This window comes from Otolemur garnettii, unplaced genomic scaffold (assembly GCF_000181295.1).
Source record: "Otolemur garnettii isolate 467f Iridium unplaced genomic scaffold, OtoGar3 scaffold00015, whole genome shotgun sequence".
NCBI classification, from domain to species: domain Eukaryota; kingdom Metazoa; phylum Chordata; class Mammalia; order Primates; family Galagidae; genus Otolemur; species Otolemur garnettii.
Window position 1 is genome coordinate 4,315,632 of NW_003852410.1, and position 18,394 is coordinate 4,334,025.

General features: G+C 43.8%; 1 protein-coding gene across 3 annotated transcripts in view; it reads right to left on the reverse strand.

Moving 5' to 3' along the window:
• The window catches only part of GRM7 (glutamate metabotropic receptor 7), an 899,252-nt gene extending 882,408 nt beyond the window's left edge, over nucleotides 1-16,844 (reverse strand). For 2 of the 3 annotated variants that reach the window (XM_003785475.2, XM_003785474.2), the window contains exon 1: nucleotides 16,057-16,844. In XM_003785475.2, coding sequence (XP_003785523.1) covers nucleotides 16,057-16,575 — 519 coding nt within the window. In that variant the 5' untranslated portion in view covers nucleotides 16,576-16,844. The remainder of the gene's footprint in view (nucleotides 1-16,056) is intronic. The other variant, XM_023510686.1, reaches the window with a different exon arrangement.
• Between the last annotated feature and the right edge of the window lie 1,550 nt (nucleotides 16,845-18,394).

Genomic DNA, 18,394 nt, shown 5'->3' on the forward strand with positions numbered 1-18,394 from the left:
CTTACCAGCTGTATGACTTGGGCACATTAACTGACCTCTTTGCAAATGAGAGGCAATAAGTATCACCTACATACTTTATTCAAAGTACTGAATGGGTTTAATGTGGTAAAGTTCTTAGGATAATGCTGGGTTCGATAAATTCTTACTTGTGTTGTTACATTTGGCCAGTTTAGGTTAGAGACCCGTTGTCTTCCAGTGGCTCCCTGGGAACTCCTTTTTTTTTTTGTGACACACATAATCCTATACTGCAGGTGTTTTTTGGTCACAAGACCAGTACATTGTCAAAGTGTGGTCACTGGACCAGTAACATCAGCAACACTGATCAGATTTGCAAAACCTTGTGACAGGAGACCTTAGGGGCAGGGCCCAGGAGTCTGTGTTTTTTTTTTTTTTTTTTGGCCGGGGCTGGGTTTGAACCCACCACCTCTGGCATATTGGGCCAGTGCCCTACTCCTTTGAGCCACAAGCACTGCCCAGCAACCTATGTTTTAACAAGACAGTCAGGTGGATCCACCCACAGTAAAGTTTGAGGGTCACTGAGAACAGTAGTCTTAGAATCTCCTGAGTGTTCCATGAAAACAGTGTCCAGGGCTTCACACCTATCCAGCTGGACAAGGGGACCAAGATTCTGCCTGCTTATCATGCTTGTCATGTGATTTTTTTTGACACATTAATGCCTGTGAGCCTCTGTCATCTTCAGTGTGTCGTTTGGTGATGTGCTTGCCTGGTGGACTTTTCTTCCCTGTCTGACGGGATTAGTTGTTACTGCCAGTATAAATTTTATTTTCAGCTAATCTCTAGAATCTCCAGTACATGGTGCCCTCCCAGGCTCATTAAACGAGGGGTCCCCCAAATTTTAGTAGAGCTTTGAGATGAATTTCTTCAGAAGAAACACTAGACTCACACACACAAAACCATCGCCCTTTCAAAGTTTAATCATTTGGATTTCTTCCCTACTTAATTTTGATAATTTTGAATAATACATATTTAATTTTAACTTTATGTCTTCTAGTCAGTGTTTGCCATCTTCAGTCAGGAGGACAGAAACAATCAAATACAATTAAATATTGATTTTTCAAAATTCACAAATGTAAATAAGCATAAGGGAAATTTAAATCATTAAACTTTCAAATGAGTTTTGGGGGTATGTAATTCCATACTTCTGATGTTATTAAAGATTAAAGCTACCCTAAGACATTTGGGACATGGTATGTTGATCTGAAATGAATGGAATTTTGTCATGCAAAATGGAAGAAAAATTTTATCCAGCAAACACATCTGCAGATATAAAGTCACTACCACAAATCTACAAAAAAAGAGGCTACTGAATTAAATCTGATTAGCTATTTTCCTGTTTGTGTGTGTGCCTGTGTGTATGTGGGGCCCCTAATAATTTCATTTATTACTTGCTAGCAGAAACCAGGTATGTATATATCTTAATTTAAAATGGTTCTTATCTATCTATATAAAAGTTTTTTAATTGGGCGGCACCAGTGGCTCAAAGGAGTAGGTGCCAGCCCCATATGCCGGAGGTGGTGGGTTCAAACCCAGCCCTGGCCAAGAACTGAAAAAAAAAAAATTAAATTGAAGAAATTATATACAGTGACCTACCTTCTTCCCCATAAATTACAAAGGAACATTATTTTCTACTCTAACCAACACAATGTCAGTCTACCTTAAAGGTCTTTCAAAGAGCATATTTGAAAAATCATTGGTTTGGCCGATGATATAGTTACTAGGGGATCCTGGGCTCTATTGCCATTGTCAAGAATTTATCCATAGGCGGGATAAGAAGGTCCTTGTGTGGGGTGTAAACAGCAGTAGCACTGGGGGACACAGAGCTACAGGCTGATGATGTGGGATATCCATCTATAAATGGGACTGTCAAGTCCATGAACACCACTGTTCATATCCAAACCCAAACCCATTTTATCATTACCCCCCAGCAAATATGATAAGATCTAAATATACTGCTGTATGTACCATGGAATCGAGGTGCCTATGAACTAACGTGGGCATGTTGTGGTTTTGCTAGTGTGGAACCAGGAAGGCTCTCCGCAGCAAACTCCTCCTCTACCAACCCACAGAACAAACCAGTTCAGGTCTCAGCTTGCTGCAGGAGTCTAAGGAAAGGGAGCCCGCTATCACGATGTGTGCACTCCAAAATGCCTTTGTGCATAGTAGAGACTCAATATATTTTGAATATATAAACCAATGAACCGGTAAAACACTCCCCACTCATGTCTGAAAAAAAAAAATTAATAGGCTGGGATTCTTCCCTACAACTCCTCTCCCCTATAAACTTGTAATCAGACAAAGAACCAGTATAGTAAAAGAGCTGAAGTAATTTAAAAAACTATCCAGCCCACCCTTGTAGAGTTGCATAGCTTTAATTTAGTGGTAGAAATCTCTGTTTGATCCATCAGACAGACCTGAATTCCACCTCCACCATATTTTAACATGAGCCAAAAACCACCCCAGAGGCTCTGCTCTAAGTGCTTTCATTGTTGGGGTTTATGATGGTATATATTTTTGCTATGTGAGTGTCAAGGGATTAAATGATACAAAGCATTGCCTATGGTCAGTCAAGCACCTAAGAATTCAAGGCAATCGTCGACATTAACAGGGAAGAAACAAGCAAGCAAACCCAGGGCCCTGACCCTACTCCGTGGTCCTTGATTCACGCCGTAATGACTTCCTTCCGTTCAGCCTCCTCTGTCCCCATTAAGACTGAGGAAAGGAAGATAAACAAATTGAGATGGACTCTTTCAAGATAATTTTACACTCCCTGAATAAACAAGAGGATGAAAATAAAATAATGAGTTCTGCAAAAATATGAAGCAACTCTGCTTGTGTGTTCCTTCTCTAGAAAATCGATTCTGGGGTCTAGGGTGCATTTACCCACCCCCTTTCACCTCTGCCGTGATCAAACGGCATCATTGTAAATGGACTAGTCAACAAATAGTCAATAAGCTAGTGGTAAGCAGGTGCAATTTTGTAGACTTGATGGAGAAAAATCAGGTTTAGCAGTGTATGTTAAAATAAAGTAATATGAAGCACTTAATCTAAAAAAAAAAAATGCCTGCAGAACCGAGACCTCTGCAATAATCCTATTTTAAAAGCTACAATTTTAGTCCAAATGTTTCCCTTTCTAAGACAGCATTTTCTGTATAGCTTTTAATGTACAGTTGACGAGCACAATTCAACAAAAATCAAATAGGTATTTGCAGAAGTCCCACAATACGAAAGCACAGCGTTAAATACTATAGAGGATAATTGTACTTCAGGGTGAGTAAGACCCCACACTTGACCTCAAATAAATTAACTTTAAATAGAGTGGATGAGTCATGTACAGAATGTAAGAATACTAAAAGGTCAAGGTAACTACCAAGAGGAACTTGTGGGGATTTTTAAAAAAGAAATAAATTATTGGTTAGTTGACTCAGGAAAGGATGAAGGGAGTATATTCCCTTCAAATGGTCTTTGAAGAGGTCCCTGTCTTAACCTCCTAGTTCTGAGGCTAGGGTGACACAGGGAAGAGAGAGAGGGAGGATCGAGAATCTTCTCTACCCTTACAGCAGTACTGAAAGAAGATTGCTTACCAGGGCATAATACCATTTAAGAACTCATGAGGTAGGAGAGAAAGGGGTTTGAATATCCTAACTCCATCTCTCTTACTATAGGTCAAGTTGTTTAATACCTTAGTGTCTTAATCAATAAAATGATAATAATTTCTCATACCTGGGTAAGAGAACAAAATGATATAATCCACATACAGGGCTAAGCTTGGTGGCTGGCACACAGAATGTGTGTGTTCAGTATGCTTTGTGAACTGATGATGGTAGCCACGATGGTGGTGGTAGTGGTGGTATTAATACAGCCCCCAGAGCTGACTCTGAGTGGGAGTACCAGTGAAAGATTTCTGGGTCTTTATATCTATGGCATTTGATAAATGTAGGATGGTTGTCCAAATGGTTATGTGTAGTTTAAGAAAGGGAAGGACCTCAGATTTGTTCAACTCCCTGATAGTATTATGAGCAGCGGAAGCAGTCATGGCAGCTAACATTTATTGAGAGCTTACTATACGCCCAACAGCATGCTAAGTGCTTTAAAAGGATTTACTTGTTTATTCTTCACAACAGTATGCAATAGGTCCTAATATTATTATTCTTTTCTTTCAAATGTGGACTGCAGCATAGAGAGGTCACAGTAAACACCTCATCTCCTGCTGTCAGTAGGTAACAGAAGGGTCCAAACCTGGTCTGTCTCACTTGACATCAATTACTAAACTAGGTAACTAGGCATTCTGCTATTTGCCTGATTCCCCTTCTGACGTCTGAATATTTCACTCACTCTGTTGAGTGAAAAAGAGAGAAGATTCTCTCTCCTGGATCTTACCCAGCCTCCACATCCAACTTTCTGTCTCAAATCAAGGATTGTTTCAAGGAGCTGTGATGAATGCTGGAAGCTGACGCAGCCTAGGCAACCATTAGGGGTCAGATACCAATGGAGACCAATGTCTGTGATAACCCGGCGCTTGTACAGGGATGTGACAGGAGCGGGAGGTAGGTGATAATGGAATAAGGCTAGGAAAGATAGCACCTGATATGCTGAGAAGACCAATACTATCGATAAAAAAGAATAGTTCTTACTATGTTGTGAGCCCTGTATTAGGTTTTTGACATAGGTTGCCTTGTTTAATCCTGGAAACAGTCCTATGTGGATGGATTTGCTTTACCATTATTTTACTGATGAGTATAGCAAGGCCCTTGTAGTCACATCAACTGCCCAAGCTCACACAGTGGGCCAGTAAAAAGCAGGGATTTGAACTATGTTTAACATCTGCTCCTAACCAGTGTGCTATGCTGCCTTCTAGAGGCCTAAAAATGACAGTGATCATTCCCCATGAGCCACTCTTGCACCCCAAGCTCAAGTAAGTTCAACAAGTAAGAAAGACAGTGCGGGTGAGAAAGAGAACAGAGTGAGAGAATGCGAGAATGCACACACACGTGCCACTTGGGCAGTGGCCGCTGAGGGAATGTCGGTCATTCATTCCAAATCAGTGTCCTTTGCCTACTCTGATGCAGTTCTGGAGAAAACCATCTTAACCAATTATTAAGCAACAGGAAGCAAAGTTTACAGTACAAATTCGTCCCCGCTCAAGAGGGCAGTGGGCCGACACATTCAAACTGGAACTCAACTTTTTCAGAAATTGAGGTCCTAGTAGGCACCCAAGCTAGTCAAAATTCCCCACCTCCCAGATCCAAAAGCAATTTTCCCTTTCCACACTCCTTTCCATAGTTCAATTCTATAAGCTTGTGTTTTTCCTTTGGCTATTTCTATCCAGAAAAAAAAAAAAATGTTAAATCTATGTTCTCTGATGTGCAAAGGGTGGGTGAGAGGGAGCCTCAGTGGTTTGTTTGGTTTTTGTTTCTTTTATCTTAATTGTATTATGCCAATTTCATTGAACTTAATTACAGTGAATACAGAAGTACACAATTACCCTCTGTTCTGTTTCTCAGAAGCTATATTTTGATAAAATTTACGACACGCTGCTCTCCCCCTGAACACTAGAAATGGATGTGTTGATATAAAATGTGTTATAATTACAATTAAAATATAGCTTACATAATGATAGTGTTAAAATAAAATTATAGATGTGTAGAGACAACGTGGTCATGCATTTTTAGTATAGATACATGCTTAGACCAATATCTGATGGCTGAATGAATAAGGAAGGGAATTTTTGTCAAGCCACAAAGGCTGTTTAAGGGCTTGCAAGTACATAAAACCAGTGAGGTAAAATTTTCCCTGCCATGTTTTCAATTTAGAATGTCAAAGAAAGATGCCTGATGAAATTGTTCAAAGTAGATATTTACATGAACTTTTTTTTTGTTTGTTTGTTTTGAGATAGTCTCACTCAGTTACCCTGGGTAAATGTTGTGATGTCATAGCCCACAGCAACCTCAAACTTTTGGACTCAGGTGATCCTCCTGCCTCAGCCTCCTACGTAGCTGGTACTGCAGGCACCCATCACAATGCCCTGCTAATTTTTCTATTTTAGCAGAGACAGGGGGAGGGGAGGGGCCTTGCTGTTGCTTGCCTATTGTTCAGGCTGGTCTCAAACTCCTGACCTCATGCATTTCTCCTGCCTTGGCCTCCCAGAGTGCTAGGCCACAGCCAAGGTCACCTGACCTTTTATATGGATATTTTCAGACAAGCCCATCTCTTATTCTTGAATACCTGGGTTACTGGCTACACATTATAATGGGGAAAATAAAATGAATAATAATATAATAATACATTATTGAACTAACAAAATAGTTCAGAACTGCTTCTCATCAAAGAGGGACCCTATCACAGCTAACTTAAATCTTACAAAATGTGGTTGCCATTACAGTGCCAGGGAGAAAGTTAGAATACTGAAATGTTTCCTCTAAATGTTTGTAGTTAGGTTTCTGACTAGAATAATTGTGTCACAGATATTATTAAAATAGTGAGATATCGTTTTGTTCAGTTTTACTGCAAAAACAAACTACAGGATTCTCTTTTTTTTCCATTTTAGATAATTATTTCTAGCTAATAGTCATTAAGCGTTTTTAGAACCCACAGTGCTAATATCATTACCTCATTTAATCTGTAAAATAATGCTTTCATGTAATTATTCTTAATATCTCCATTTTATACAAATGCCTGTCTAGTCCAGATCTTTTTTTCAGAAGTGCAGATTTGCTCGACTGTGTACTCAACATCTCCAAGTGGATGTAAAGAAGGCATCTGGAAACTTCTACCTCTAAACCTGATCCTTAACCTCCCACACCTGTTCCCTTCCAGGCCTTTCCCACTTCAGATGATAGTGACCTCCTCCTTCCAGTTGCCTAGGTCTCAGATTTTGGATTCACCCTGGTTCCTTTTCTTTCATTCACATCCCCCTATCCATCTACCTGGAAATCCTGTCTCAGCCATCAAACTGAGCCACTTGTTGGAAGCCAACGTCTGTCTCACAGAGTCCCTGCAAGTGCCTCCTGCCTTACTCTCTGGATCTACTCTTTTCCCCTATACTCAACACCTCAGAGAGAGTCATCCTCTTAAAACACAGACAGATCATTTGATACTTCTGCTAAACTCCTACCACTGGCTGCCTACATTTAGAGTAAAAGGCGCATTGCTTGTGGTGACCTACAAGGCCCTGCACAGTGTGGCCCCCTCACATCTCGAACCTATCTCCCCGTTGGCTCCACTCAGACACATTGGATACTCTGAGATCCCACCAATAGGCCTGGCCCATTTCCGTCTTAGAGTTTTGACACTGGTCCTTCCTGCCCAGAGAGTAGCATTCCCATAGATCCACTCTGCCAACTCCCTCTGCTCAAATCTCTGCTCAAATGTCACCTTATCAAGTCCACCCTGACTACTTTCTTTAGAAGCAGAGCCCACATTTATACCTTCTGGCACTCCCAACCCAACCATCTTCAGCGTGTTCTCCTTATCCCATAATGCTCATCAGCTTCAACATCCCATAGGATTTATTTATAACGTCCATCTGTTTCCACACATAAGCATGTAAGCTGAGAGGGAAGAGATGGGGGATATGGGGTGGGGGGAGAGAGAGTGAAGAGGAGGAGAGAAGGAGCTTAATAAATATTTCTGGGAAAAAATATAGATGAGGAAAATAGGAGTAAAGCTTAACAAGCTTAAGTAACTTTCTCAACATCCAGAAAAGGATCACAATGGAATTCAACTGGGGGCTGGCTGATTTCCACTGTCCTTAGCCTCCCTGCTATCTTAAATCTATAGAATTCATGAGTTGCTTTAACCAGTGTCATAAAAATATTCTTTTTTATTTTTATTTTATTTTATTTTTTGAGATGGAGTCTCACTTTGTCACCCTCAGTAGAGTGCTGTAGCATCACAGCTTACAGCAACTTCAAACTTGGGCTCAAGTGATTATCCTGCTTCAGCCTCCAAAATAGCTGGGGCTACAGGCGCCTGCCACAGTGCCTGTCTATTTTTAGAGACAAGGTCTCACTCTAGCTCAGGCTGGTCTTGAACTCAGGAGCTCAGGCAATCCACCTGCCTTGGCCTCCCAGAGTTCTGGGATTATAGGCATGAGATGCCACATGGGGCGTAATAAAAATTTTCATTCCACTTTGGTGCTACCTTTTTCTCTCTTTCTGGACGTGTGTGTGTGTATTCCACTAAAGTAATAAATTACTTATACACCTACAAAAGTGGAATAGAAGAGAGTGTAATCCAGCATGGATTAATGGATTACTTTAATTTAAAGCAAATTCTGCAATAATGATTATTTAAGCAATAGTAACCTTTAACAATAGCATAATAATAACAAAACAACTTTTAAATTTATTAAACACTTCTCCTAAACTCATTGCTGAAATGTTTCTGTGCATATTTCAGGCAACCTTTCCTAGAATCCTTGCAATTACTCTACCAGATAGATGCTTTTTTATTACACCCATTTCAAAGATAAGAAAGTTAATAAAAGATATAATACCTTTTTGAGCAGGTCAGACAAGAAATGAATGGAAAGAATGGCTTTCAATCCAGATGCATCTAACTCCAGAATTTGATTCTTACGTGCAGATTCTGACAATTCCTTTGATACAAGGTATTTTCTCTTGGGAAACATCCCCCAGGATGCCTGCCTGAGCTAATGCCTTCAGAACATCATCGCGTTCAAAACATAACAAAAATGTTTAAATACGACTTTAGCAAATGGAAATATTTTTATGTAAAAAGTAATACAGAGGAGCAGACTGAACCCTTCTAAGCAACTCTTGCGACCTTCCATTGAGAGCAGGAGGAAGAATAGCAGCCCGCTATGGTGAAAACACAGGCACAGCCCAGAGATGGAGAATTCTGTAAAGGACCAATTATAAAACTATTAAGTGGCGGCTCTTTTATAGCAAGAGAGAAAATAATCCATTAAACTGAAACCTCTCCTACCCTTCCCTCCACGGCCCACACAAACATTAATGTTGCATTTATTAGAATGTACTTCCTGTGCTCTATCAACTTGACTTTCAGCAATTGTATTAATACAGTCCTCTCACTTTGCACATACATCTGAATGATGGATTCCCCCACTCGAGGTTTGTAGAAAGAGTGCAGTGAATGAAATAAAATTTAGGAAGAGCCATCATAATCCATAATGATGGGCACTGAATCAAGACAAGAAGAAACATCTTTTCTCATTTAGTTGAACGAAGAGTCTACTATGTATTTATTGCTTGCTTGCTTGCATCCCAGGCTACTTGTTGAATAATGAAGAGCAAGAATCTTTCATTTGGAGGCAAATGTTTGTGTGATCAAATTGCTATGGAAGCACAGAATTAATCTTGTTTTAGGATAAACACAAACTGTTTATTTCCATAAATAGATACAGTTAAGCAATCAGCAACTTTTGATGAATATAGAGTGGTCAACAACCTGGGTGTTGTCAGACAAACCTAAGTCTGAATGTGGACTTTGCCCCTTACCAGCTATGTGACTTTGGGCTCTGAGAATCACTTTTTCTTAGCTGGAACAACAAGGGCAATATGATTTACACTGCAGGACTATTGTAAGAAATAAACAAGATGAAGTATTTTTAGTACACGACACAGTGGCTCATAATAAGGACTCCAATTTTTATTGTGGTCACTGCTAGCATTATTTAAAAAGAAATTGGAATGCCTGTTTTCATAAGATGTGACACGAATCACATATCATTGCAATTTCGTATTTTTTTATTTTTGACCTTAGAATCTAATAATATGACCCCCTCAAAAAAAAAAAAAACAGTACTAAATTTAACCAAAAGAAGGTTACATGTCAAATATGAAACATCATAATATGAAGAAGTGAGACACAATACTCCAGGTAAATATTTACCTATGAAAAAGTTTTGATTTTTTTTTAAGTGCAGAAAACATACATATTGACTCTGCCAGTTTCCAAATGGTCCATTAATTAATAAGCCCAACTATATGTGGTATCAATGCAAACATATACGCATTTCAGTTGCAGGGAAAATGTATTTGCAACTGGTCTTAATTGCCTACTTAATGTAAAAGGGGACAAGAAATAGTTAGGCTTGTTGCTTACTGTAGAGTGACCCAGGAGTTTAGTGTACGTTGTACTCCATTATGCCATGAAAATGCTTCTGTGCCCTGGGGATAGCAACAAAAGATTTGCTTTAATGAAAGGAACTGAGTAGGGTTCCAAAGCTTCCAGAAAGGAGGCTGAGAGCCTGCAGTTTACATCCGAGGTGTCCACCCTGGCTCCCAAAAGCATCAAGATGGGAAAGAAGGGAGGGATCACAAAGGCTTAAAGCAATTACAGTGAATGTCCGGAAGAGTGAGGAAGGGTGTAGAGTTCTGAATATCCCAAACCTGGGCTAGAAGGATTATGTTCAAAGTAAGTATCGTATGTATTGTGTACAGTATTGTCCTCCACTTAATGAATCTTACATTCATGTGGGAACTCAGCTGCTTCAGCCATGATGCTTCCAATCGCACATGGCCAAAATCAAACTGGAAAGAGTGAAAAGAAATGTTTTTTAAAAGAATATGTCAGCCTCCCAAGGAGCTGGGACCACAGGCACCAGCCACAAAGCCGGGCTATTTTTACGGCTCAGTGTCTGTAGCTCAGTGGTTAGGATGCTGGTCATGTACCCTAGGGCTACTGGGTTCAAACTCAGCCTGGACCTGTTAAACCAACCAACAACAACAACAAAAATAGCCGGGTGCTGCGGTGGGCACCTGTAGTCCCAGCTACTAGGGAGGCTGAGGCTAGACAATCACTGAAGCCCTAGAGTTTGAGGTTGATGTGAGATATGATGCCATGGCACTCTAAGAGGGTGACAAATTGAGACTCTATCTCAAAATAAATAAATAAATAAGAATATGTCCTAGAACTTCAGGGACATATCTAGATTCAGATAGAGTTGGATTTAAGGGGCCCAGAATATCAGCAGCGTTCCTGCTGTCTCCCCACCACTGAGCCCTGCTTACATGTGCATGACTTATGCTATAGAAAATCACTTTTCCCATTGGATGGCCACTGGGAGGACCACATCTCCCCAATCTAGAAATCTCAGAGAAAAGAGACAACCTTCCCATTTTGCTATGACATAAACTCTCCGGTAGGATTTTGATGGGCTTAGACAAGGTCAGATGCCCATGATGGAACTAATTACCTGTGGTGCTTGGCCTGGGCCAAAAGCCTCATCCCTGAGGCCAGGAAGATAGGCAGGATGTCAGTATTTGTCATTTTTCAGAGAGAGAGAAGTCCAGTACACTTGTAAGATGAAAGGGGATGGGACATCAGCGAGGTGAATGCCAGAGCTGCTACTGTAAAACTTCACAGTCTTTACTCCCTGCCCTCTGTCTGGTGACTGTGAAGTAAACTGACTTAACAGGTCATTTCCCTGCCCCCAGCCACGTATATGATGGAGAAGCAAAGTGGGAAAAGGATAAGGAAAGAGTCCGAATGTGGGAAGTGAACTAAACGAGTAATGATCAAGATAACTTCATGAATACATCCTTGAAAAGTTCCCCCAAACTTGCTGAAAGTTCAAGAAATCCAAATAGACGTTTGATAAGACCAAGTTTTTGCCAACCTAAACAAAAACTAGGTACTTCTAGAAGCTATAGTTTTTAAGAAAAAAAATAAGATTAGGAAAATGAGGGCTAGATCAAGTATGTGGTTTACTTAGTGAGACTTAGCTAGTAAATGGCAGGGTTGAGGCTAGAACACACTGTGTAATCCAGCACGGTCTTTTAAATCTGTGACATAACCTATACATACGTAACTAATAGAGCACTTGTGGTTTGTTAAACACTAAATGTTTATGAACTTGAATTAGAGGCATTCATTGTTTCAATTATTCTTGTAGAGGAAAAAGCCCAAAGACATCCTCATTGTATGGGTATGCAAACATAAAATAGAACACGTTCAAATATAATATGTGCATGGATTCATTCCTTCCCTCTCTGCTTTTTAAAAAATGCCCCTTTAAAAATTTCCCACTCACCATCTGTTAGGTACATTTCCTAGAACACAGTAAATGTGGAGGCAGAGATTGTTATAGGGACTATTGCAAATGGCAGTTGCACCTGTATTTGTGACATTTTAAAAAGTGTAGACTAAAGTTGCTTTTGGAAAAAAAGTTCTCCCCTCTAGGTACTCAGCTCTACCTGATTACATATGATGATGAGAAAGAGAGAGAAAGGAAGAAAAAAAATCTAGGTATTTATATATAAAACATTGCCCCAAAAGTTTGAGATTCCATTCAAGTTTCAATAAACAGAATGAAAACAATGATACATTTACAAATGTATTTCATTGACGGTACAAGGGCCACAGGCTTGGATTGTATTATACTCTTGGAAAGATAGAGTTGACCACTTTTTCCATCTAGTTGCTTTGGGAGAAAGAAGAAAAAAAAAAAGTAAAACAGATGCCATTCAATTGCAAAACTATAGCTTCGACCATGTCACTACACATGAAATATTATTCATTCAGAACCAGGGTGTAGCAAGAGTCATTTATACTCTCGGAGTGTTTGCTCTTAAGTCAATAACTGAGAAGCCTTGAATAAAAATGTCCCCATTACTTTCCACTATAATATATCTTACTTATTGCCCATAAAACAGTGGTCAGGGGAGATTTATCCTCTGGTCCCCATATTATATAACCTTTCCTCTTTAAGCCATCCACGCTCTGTGATGATTTTTTAAAAATATGTTACTCATAGTCAATATTAATTTACGTTTAATCTTTCTTAGCATTAGGAGAGTATTATTTCAGACGAGCTCAGAAACAAATCTCCAGAAATACCTCCCTGATGCTTCTTTGAGGCTGAAAATGCATTGCAGGGCAGTTGCAGTGATTTAATTTTAGTTGGCAGAGCCCTGGCCACACGCTAATTTCATTAGCCTCAAATTCCTGGATTTGAAAGACCCACTGGATATGATTCTGTCCTCAGACATGTCATTTACTAACCTATTCGGTGTGTACATACGAGAGAGAGGAGAGAGAGAGAGAGGAGAGACTTGCTCAGCGGATCTCTTAGATTTGTACATCAGCAGACAAACACAAATTCCAAGTCACAGAGCCTGGCTGCATCAGAGCAGTCAATCATTCTTGCCCAGGTACTAATTTTCAGGAAAGAACTTCATCCCAGTCTTCATTGGCAGCAACAGCACTTGATCTATCTAGTACTCCCTCCCCCCACCCTTCTGCCCTGCAGCACTCAGCACCCCTCACTCTAGTGCCTACTATCCTCAGCTTATCACAATATAAATTCCTATCTCCACTGACTGGTTCGGCATGATCCCCACAGCATCGACAGGGACCAGGGGGAAAAAGAAAATTCACATCTTTGGAAAGCTCGGAATTTAATCATTTGGAGGAGTTTCTTTTATATGGGACAATCTTAATAGCTGAATCTTAGAATGCCAGAGAAGATTCTTCTTGCCCCGTTCCTCTCCCCCTAACTGACTGTGCCTTTGAACAATGGGTATGTGTTCCATTGTTTTCTCTACTCATTTTATAGGCTTACAGAGCTGGAAAACAGAAGACTGAATTGCATGCCAGGAGCTTCTAAGATCACATGCAAAAAAAAAAAAAATCCCTCAAAGAGATTCATGGTCTATAAAAATAAATATTTCAACATGGGCAATGGTTAGGCCAGATAAGACACCAACCAACTGTTCTATCAAGCTTGCGTGCAGCACAAGCTACAAGTTGGTGCATTCTGCTACCAGCCTCTTCTCAATAAATGCAGGTGAAAACAGGGGACTCTTTATCCCATGGCTGTTCAATACAACATGAATAGCTACAATTTGCAAATTAGAGGAAAATGACAGTATTTTCTCTGAACGGTTGGAGTCTCAACCCACACTGCTAACATTGGCATGTGGGTCTTCTTCCCAGCTCGGGGGATGGTGAAATGAGAGGAAAACCAGCATTTTTCCTTAGCAAGTTGCCTCAGGTTTATACACCAGAGGAGGAACCAGCTCCCTCTGGAATCATTTGCAGCAAGTACAGTCCCTGAGCCTAGTCTGCAATGCCTTTCTTAACTTTACCGTTTCACTCTTTTACAGACAGACAGGCCCATCTGCAGTTCTGCCCATGCCCAGAGAAGAGAGAAACAGGCAGCAACATAATTATAAAATGCTGAAGACAAAACATTTTGTGTCTTCCACCCCCAAAACTAACAGGGAAATTGCCATAAACCCAAGTGATCTCAGGTGCTCTCTCTGGCCTCAGTCCCTCCAGCCATGCCGCCCCCTCAAGTGATCTATAAGCTCAAAGATGAAGAAAGACCCGGGGGTTCACTAAAACTACTCAGGTTCTTCCTGAAGGCAAGCACTCAGACTTTTGGGTTTGCAAACATCTGGGTATCTCCATGATGCCACACTCAGGAGGTGTCAGAGATCCTCAGAGGATCAGAGGAGCCATGCCAAGCTGCAGCCTTGGATGGGAACCCCTCCTGTTTGAACACAAACTTCACACTCCTGGGGGTGATGTGGTAACAGCTTGAATCTCACAAGAAGTCACCTCCTGAAACCCAACACCCTGACAGACGGCACTTTAAAAAGGACCCAGTTCTCCAGATTCGGGAAGTAAAGGGCCCAGAATCCACCTGCACATCCCGGGAAGAGATGAACTGGTTTTGGGTACCACCACGCAGGGACAGAGCTGTGTGTGAGGAAAGGGTCATCTCCAGACTGAGATGAACCAGGAACTTGAGAGCGAGGATGGAGAAGGAGAAAGAAGGCAGAGATTTAAAGAGAGGAAAAGAAAATAGAGAGAAAGAGGAAAAAAAAAACAGAACAAGGAAACGAGATGCGCACACGGGGAGACACAGAGAGAAGGGAACCCACAATCACAGAGATCCTGAAACTCCATTTCTGAACCTCCACACCACCTATTTCTACCCAAGGCAGAGCAGAAGCCACGGGGCAAAGGCTGCGGGAGCGAGAGAGCACTGCGGTACAAGCCACCGCTCCGCCGCCCGGGATCCGCCTTCCTCCCTTTTTTTTTTTTTTTTTTTTTTTTTTCCATTGCCCTCCTGCACTCGGAGCAGGAGGACCGCGGGGCCCTGCTCCGCGCATTCCTCTGGCTCCCAACAGACGCTTCCCTGCCTCGCTCTGGGAATTATGATCTTAAGCCAAGAATTGGGGCTAGGGGGCTGCATTCGGAAGGTAGTGGGTGAGGGGGCGGAGGGAGGAAGCAGGGACAGCGATTTCGTTTCGCAGTAAGCATGAGCTCATCATCTCCGGGCTGAGGTCTGAAGTGGCAGGAGTGGAGAGCTGATCGCCCAGCTCTGGCCAGTGGCCGGACTGCAAATGCAATTTGGATGGTGCAAAAATAAATTGCCCGGAGGAAACCAACGGGGGTCACGTCTGTGGGAAGCATCTCCCCTGTTGGAAGGGTCCTGGCACCTCGTGGCCCAGGCTCCAGCGGAGGCGGGCTACAGGTCGGAAATCCAGCCAGAGGGAGCTGGGCTACTGACACCCATTTCTAGTTTAAGACCTAGTCCTCGGTTTAAGTAGTGCCTCCTTAAGGTCGTTTCAAAATTGTCCAAGAGAGTGGAGGTTTGCCGGGTGGCTTGCGGGTGGGAAGCTGGGGAGTTGGGAAATGCCGGCTCAGAGGCATTTTCTCATCTGTTCGGATCCCAAGCCCCTAACCTGCTCTCCTAGCAGCCGGCACTTTCACAAGGCTGTTTTCATACCATATTTCACTCTAATGCAAACTCATTTAAATCATCGCCTTGTTTTTCACAGATTGCTTCTTGTAAATGGGGCCATAAATCCAGGATGTCAAGCCGGATGGAGTGGAGCGTGGACAAGGGAGACAAGGAAGGAAATTACACCAAGCAGGGAAGGTGGATCTTCGGATGGGGAGGAGGAATTCAGCAGGATCTCCAGGGTGGAAAGGCGCGAAGGCTGACCTGACCCTACACCCCGGGGTCCACGCCAGCTTTTAGGGTTAAGAGCGCGTGGAGCCACTGCGTGCTCCGCCCCAGAGGGAGCGCCCCCCTACCTGGAAAAGCCTCAGGATGTTGGCTACCATGATGGAGACCGAACTCCCCGAAGCCCCAATCACTCCAACTACTTTCTCCGGCTTGACAAAAACCGGGGGCTCGCCGTTGGTACAGCGCACGTCGGAGGTGTCCTTCTGGATGAGCGCCTGGACGAAAGTGAGCGACTGTTCCAGCGCGTAAGTGTCCCTGGAGCAAGTGTCCAGGATCCGCGCGCCCAGCGTCACGTTAGGCAGTAGGTTGGGATCGCTGTTGATCTGGTCCAGGGCGTAAAGCATCGCCTCCAGCCTGTGGATCCCGTTCTCCCTCTTGATGTCTCCGCAGGGCACTCCGCTGGGACCCTTGGCATGCACAGGGAACAGCCCCCCGAGGGTGACGTCCCCCTCGATCCGGATTGAGTGCGGGGCGTACATCTCCTGGCCGCGCGCCGCCGCCGCCAGCGCGCATAGGAGCACCTCCAGCACGCAGCAAGGGAACTTCATCAAAGTCAGGACGCGGAGCAGCTTCCCCAGCTGGACCATGCTGCTCCGGCTGCTGCCGTGGCGGCGGCGGCGCTGGAGGGGACGGTGGCGGGCTCGCCGAGGTCCGGGCCCCTGGGGTGAGCTCTTCTGGGGAAGCCCAGAGGCTCCTGCAGGCACAGAGGGTGGGGGCGTGCGGAGAGGGGTGGCCGGATCGGGTGGGGGGAGTCCCGCGGCGCCTGCCAGCCCGGGGCGCCTGGCGCTCTGGGGTTCGCCGGCCGGCGCGCCGCGCTCGCGCTCCCCGGCTTGCCGCTCGCGCTCTCCTACAGCCCAGCACTGGGGAGAGGGCAGGGATTGCTATCGCTTTAAATGGTCGTTCGGCTCCTTCTCCTCCTCCCACTCCCTCCCTCCTTCGCTTACTCTCCTGCTCTCCCCACCCTTCCCGGCGCCCGCCCGCCCCACTGGTTTGCATCATCACGCAGGGAGGGGCTGCGTACTGAGGTAAGGGGGGGAGTGGGTGGGCGGCTGGGGCAGGATGGGGGAGGTTTCCTCGCTGGGGGAGTTTCGTGGTCCCCAGGGAATCTAGGGACCGCGGGTCGCAGGCGGAGGCCGAGTTCATGCCCCCAACTCACTAGGGAAGGCTTTTTGCCAGCCTGCACCCACGGCCACTTTCTGGGCATGGGTGTCATCAGCCCCAGGATGGGCGAGTATAATGGGTTCTGGTTGCCCCCAACCCCTAGGTCGGTAGCGTGGACTCTTATCTCCGGGAGAATAAGAGCGAGTCTGCAGGCGGAGAAACCAGTTCAGGGGAGGCGCGGGGAGCCCCTCTCCACTGCTGATCCGCCTGTGCTAGTTTTTACTAAAAAAAAAACCCCACACATGCACACAGGAGCCTGATTCATGACTTAAAAGAACCTTTCCCCAGCAACGTCTCTGGCGCCCGGCATTGGACTAGCCAGGGGGAGACAAGCCAAGACAAAACGTTAGCGATGGGAGCACATCCTCGGTCATCAGGGGGTTGCCAGCAGCAAGAGCCCGGGGAACTGACCGCGGTCCCATTAAGGTTGTGGCTGGAAACCTCCGAGTCATCCCTTTTCTTTTCTTCACGCCAGAGAGGGAACAACTGAGGACTCCGCAGAGCGCACTTTCTTCCCCAGCGCTGACAGGTGTAAGGCGCCCTCCTACCTATTTCCAGAGAGGTTTCTGAGCTGCTGACAGCTTTTGCTGGTAGGAAACAGCAGCAAAGAGTTGACGGTAGGAGAAAGGGGGGGCTGCAGACGTCTCCTAGCGATTGGGAATGTCTTTTTCTCTGCCTGGGGATTTAGGGCAAAGTGAGGAAGCCAGAACAGGTTGCAGTGCAATGAAGAAACACTTTATGAAAGGGCCATCCTCCTGCAGGCCCAGCCCAAACTTGGCCCATTAAAGCAACAAGTGGCCCTACTTTCTATGTAAGGAAAATTAACGTCTCTGTGTTTGGGGACAGCAATGGACTCCAGAAGGGTAACTCAACTCTCGCTGAGGCTTTCTGTTGGAATGCAGCAAAACCATGTTAGAGTTGGAGAGGGTGGAGATGAAGCAGAAACAGATTAGAAGGGTGGGGAGAAAACCAGATAGGAGAATGTATTTTTTGTTGTCATGGTTGATGATGTAATGAAGAGAACCAATTTTTTGTTGTTGTTGTTGTTGGCGCACACACAAACAATGTCAGCAGACAGGCAGTTGGCTATCTCTGTCACCAAATACTTGTGTGCTATTGGCACTTCTGTTCCTCTGTCTGGGTTTCTGGGTTTTAGTTCCCCCATCTGAAAAATGATGAGATGGACTTGGATGCTCTCCAAGTTATCTTTTAACTCTCAAATCGTCTGTTAAAATAGGTCATGAT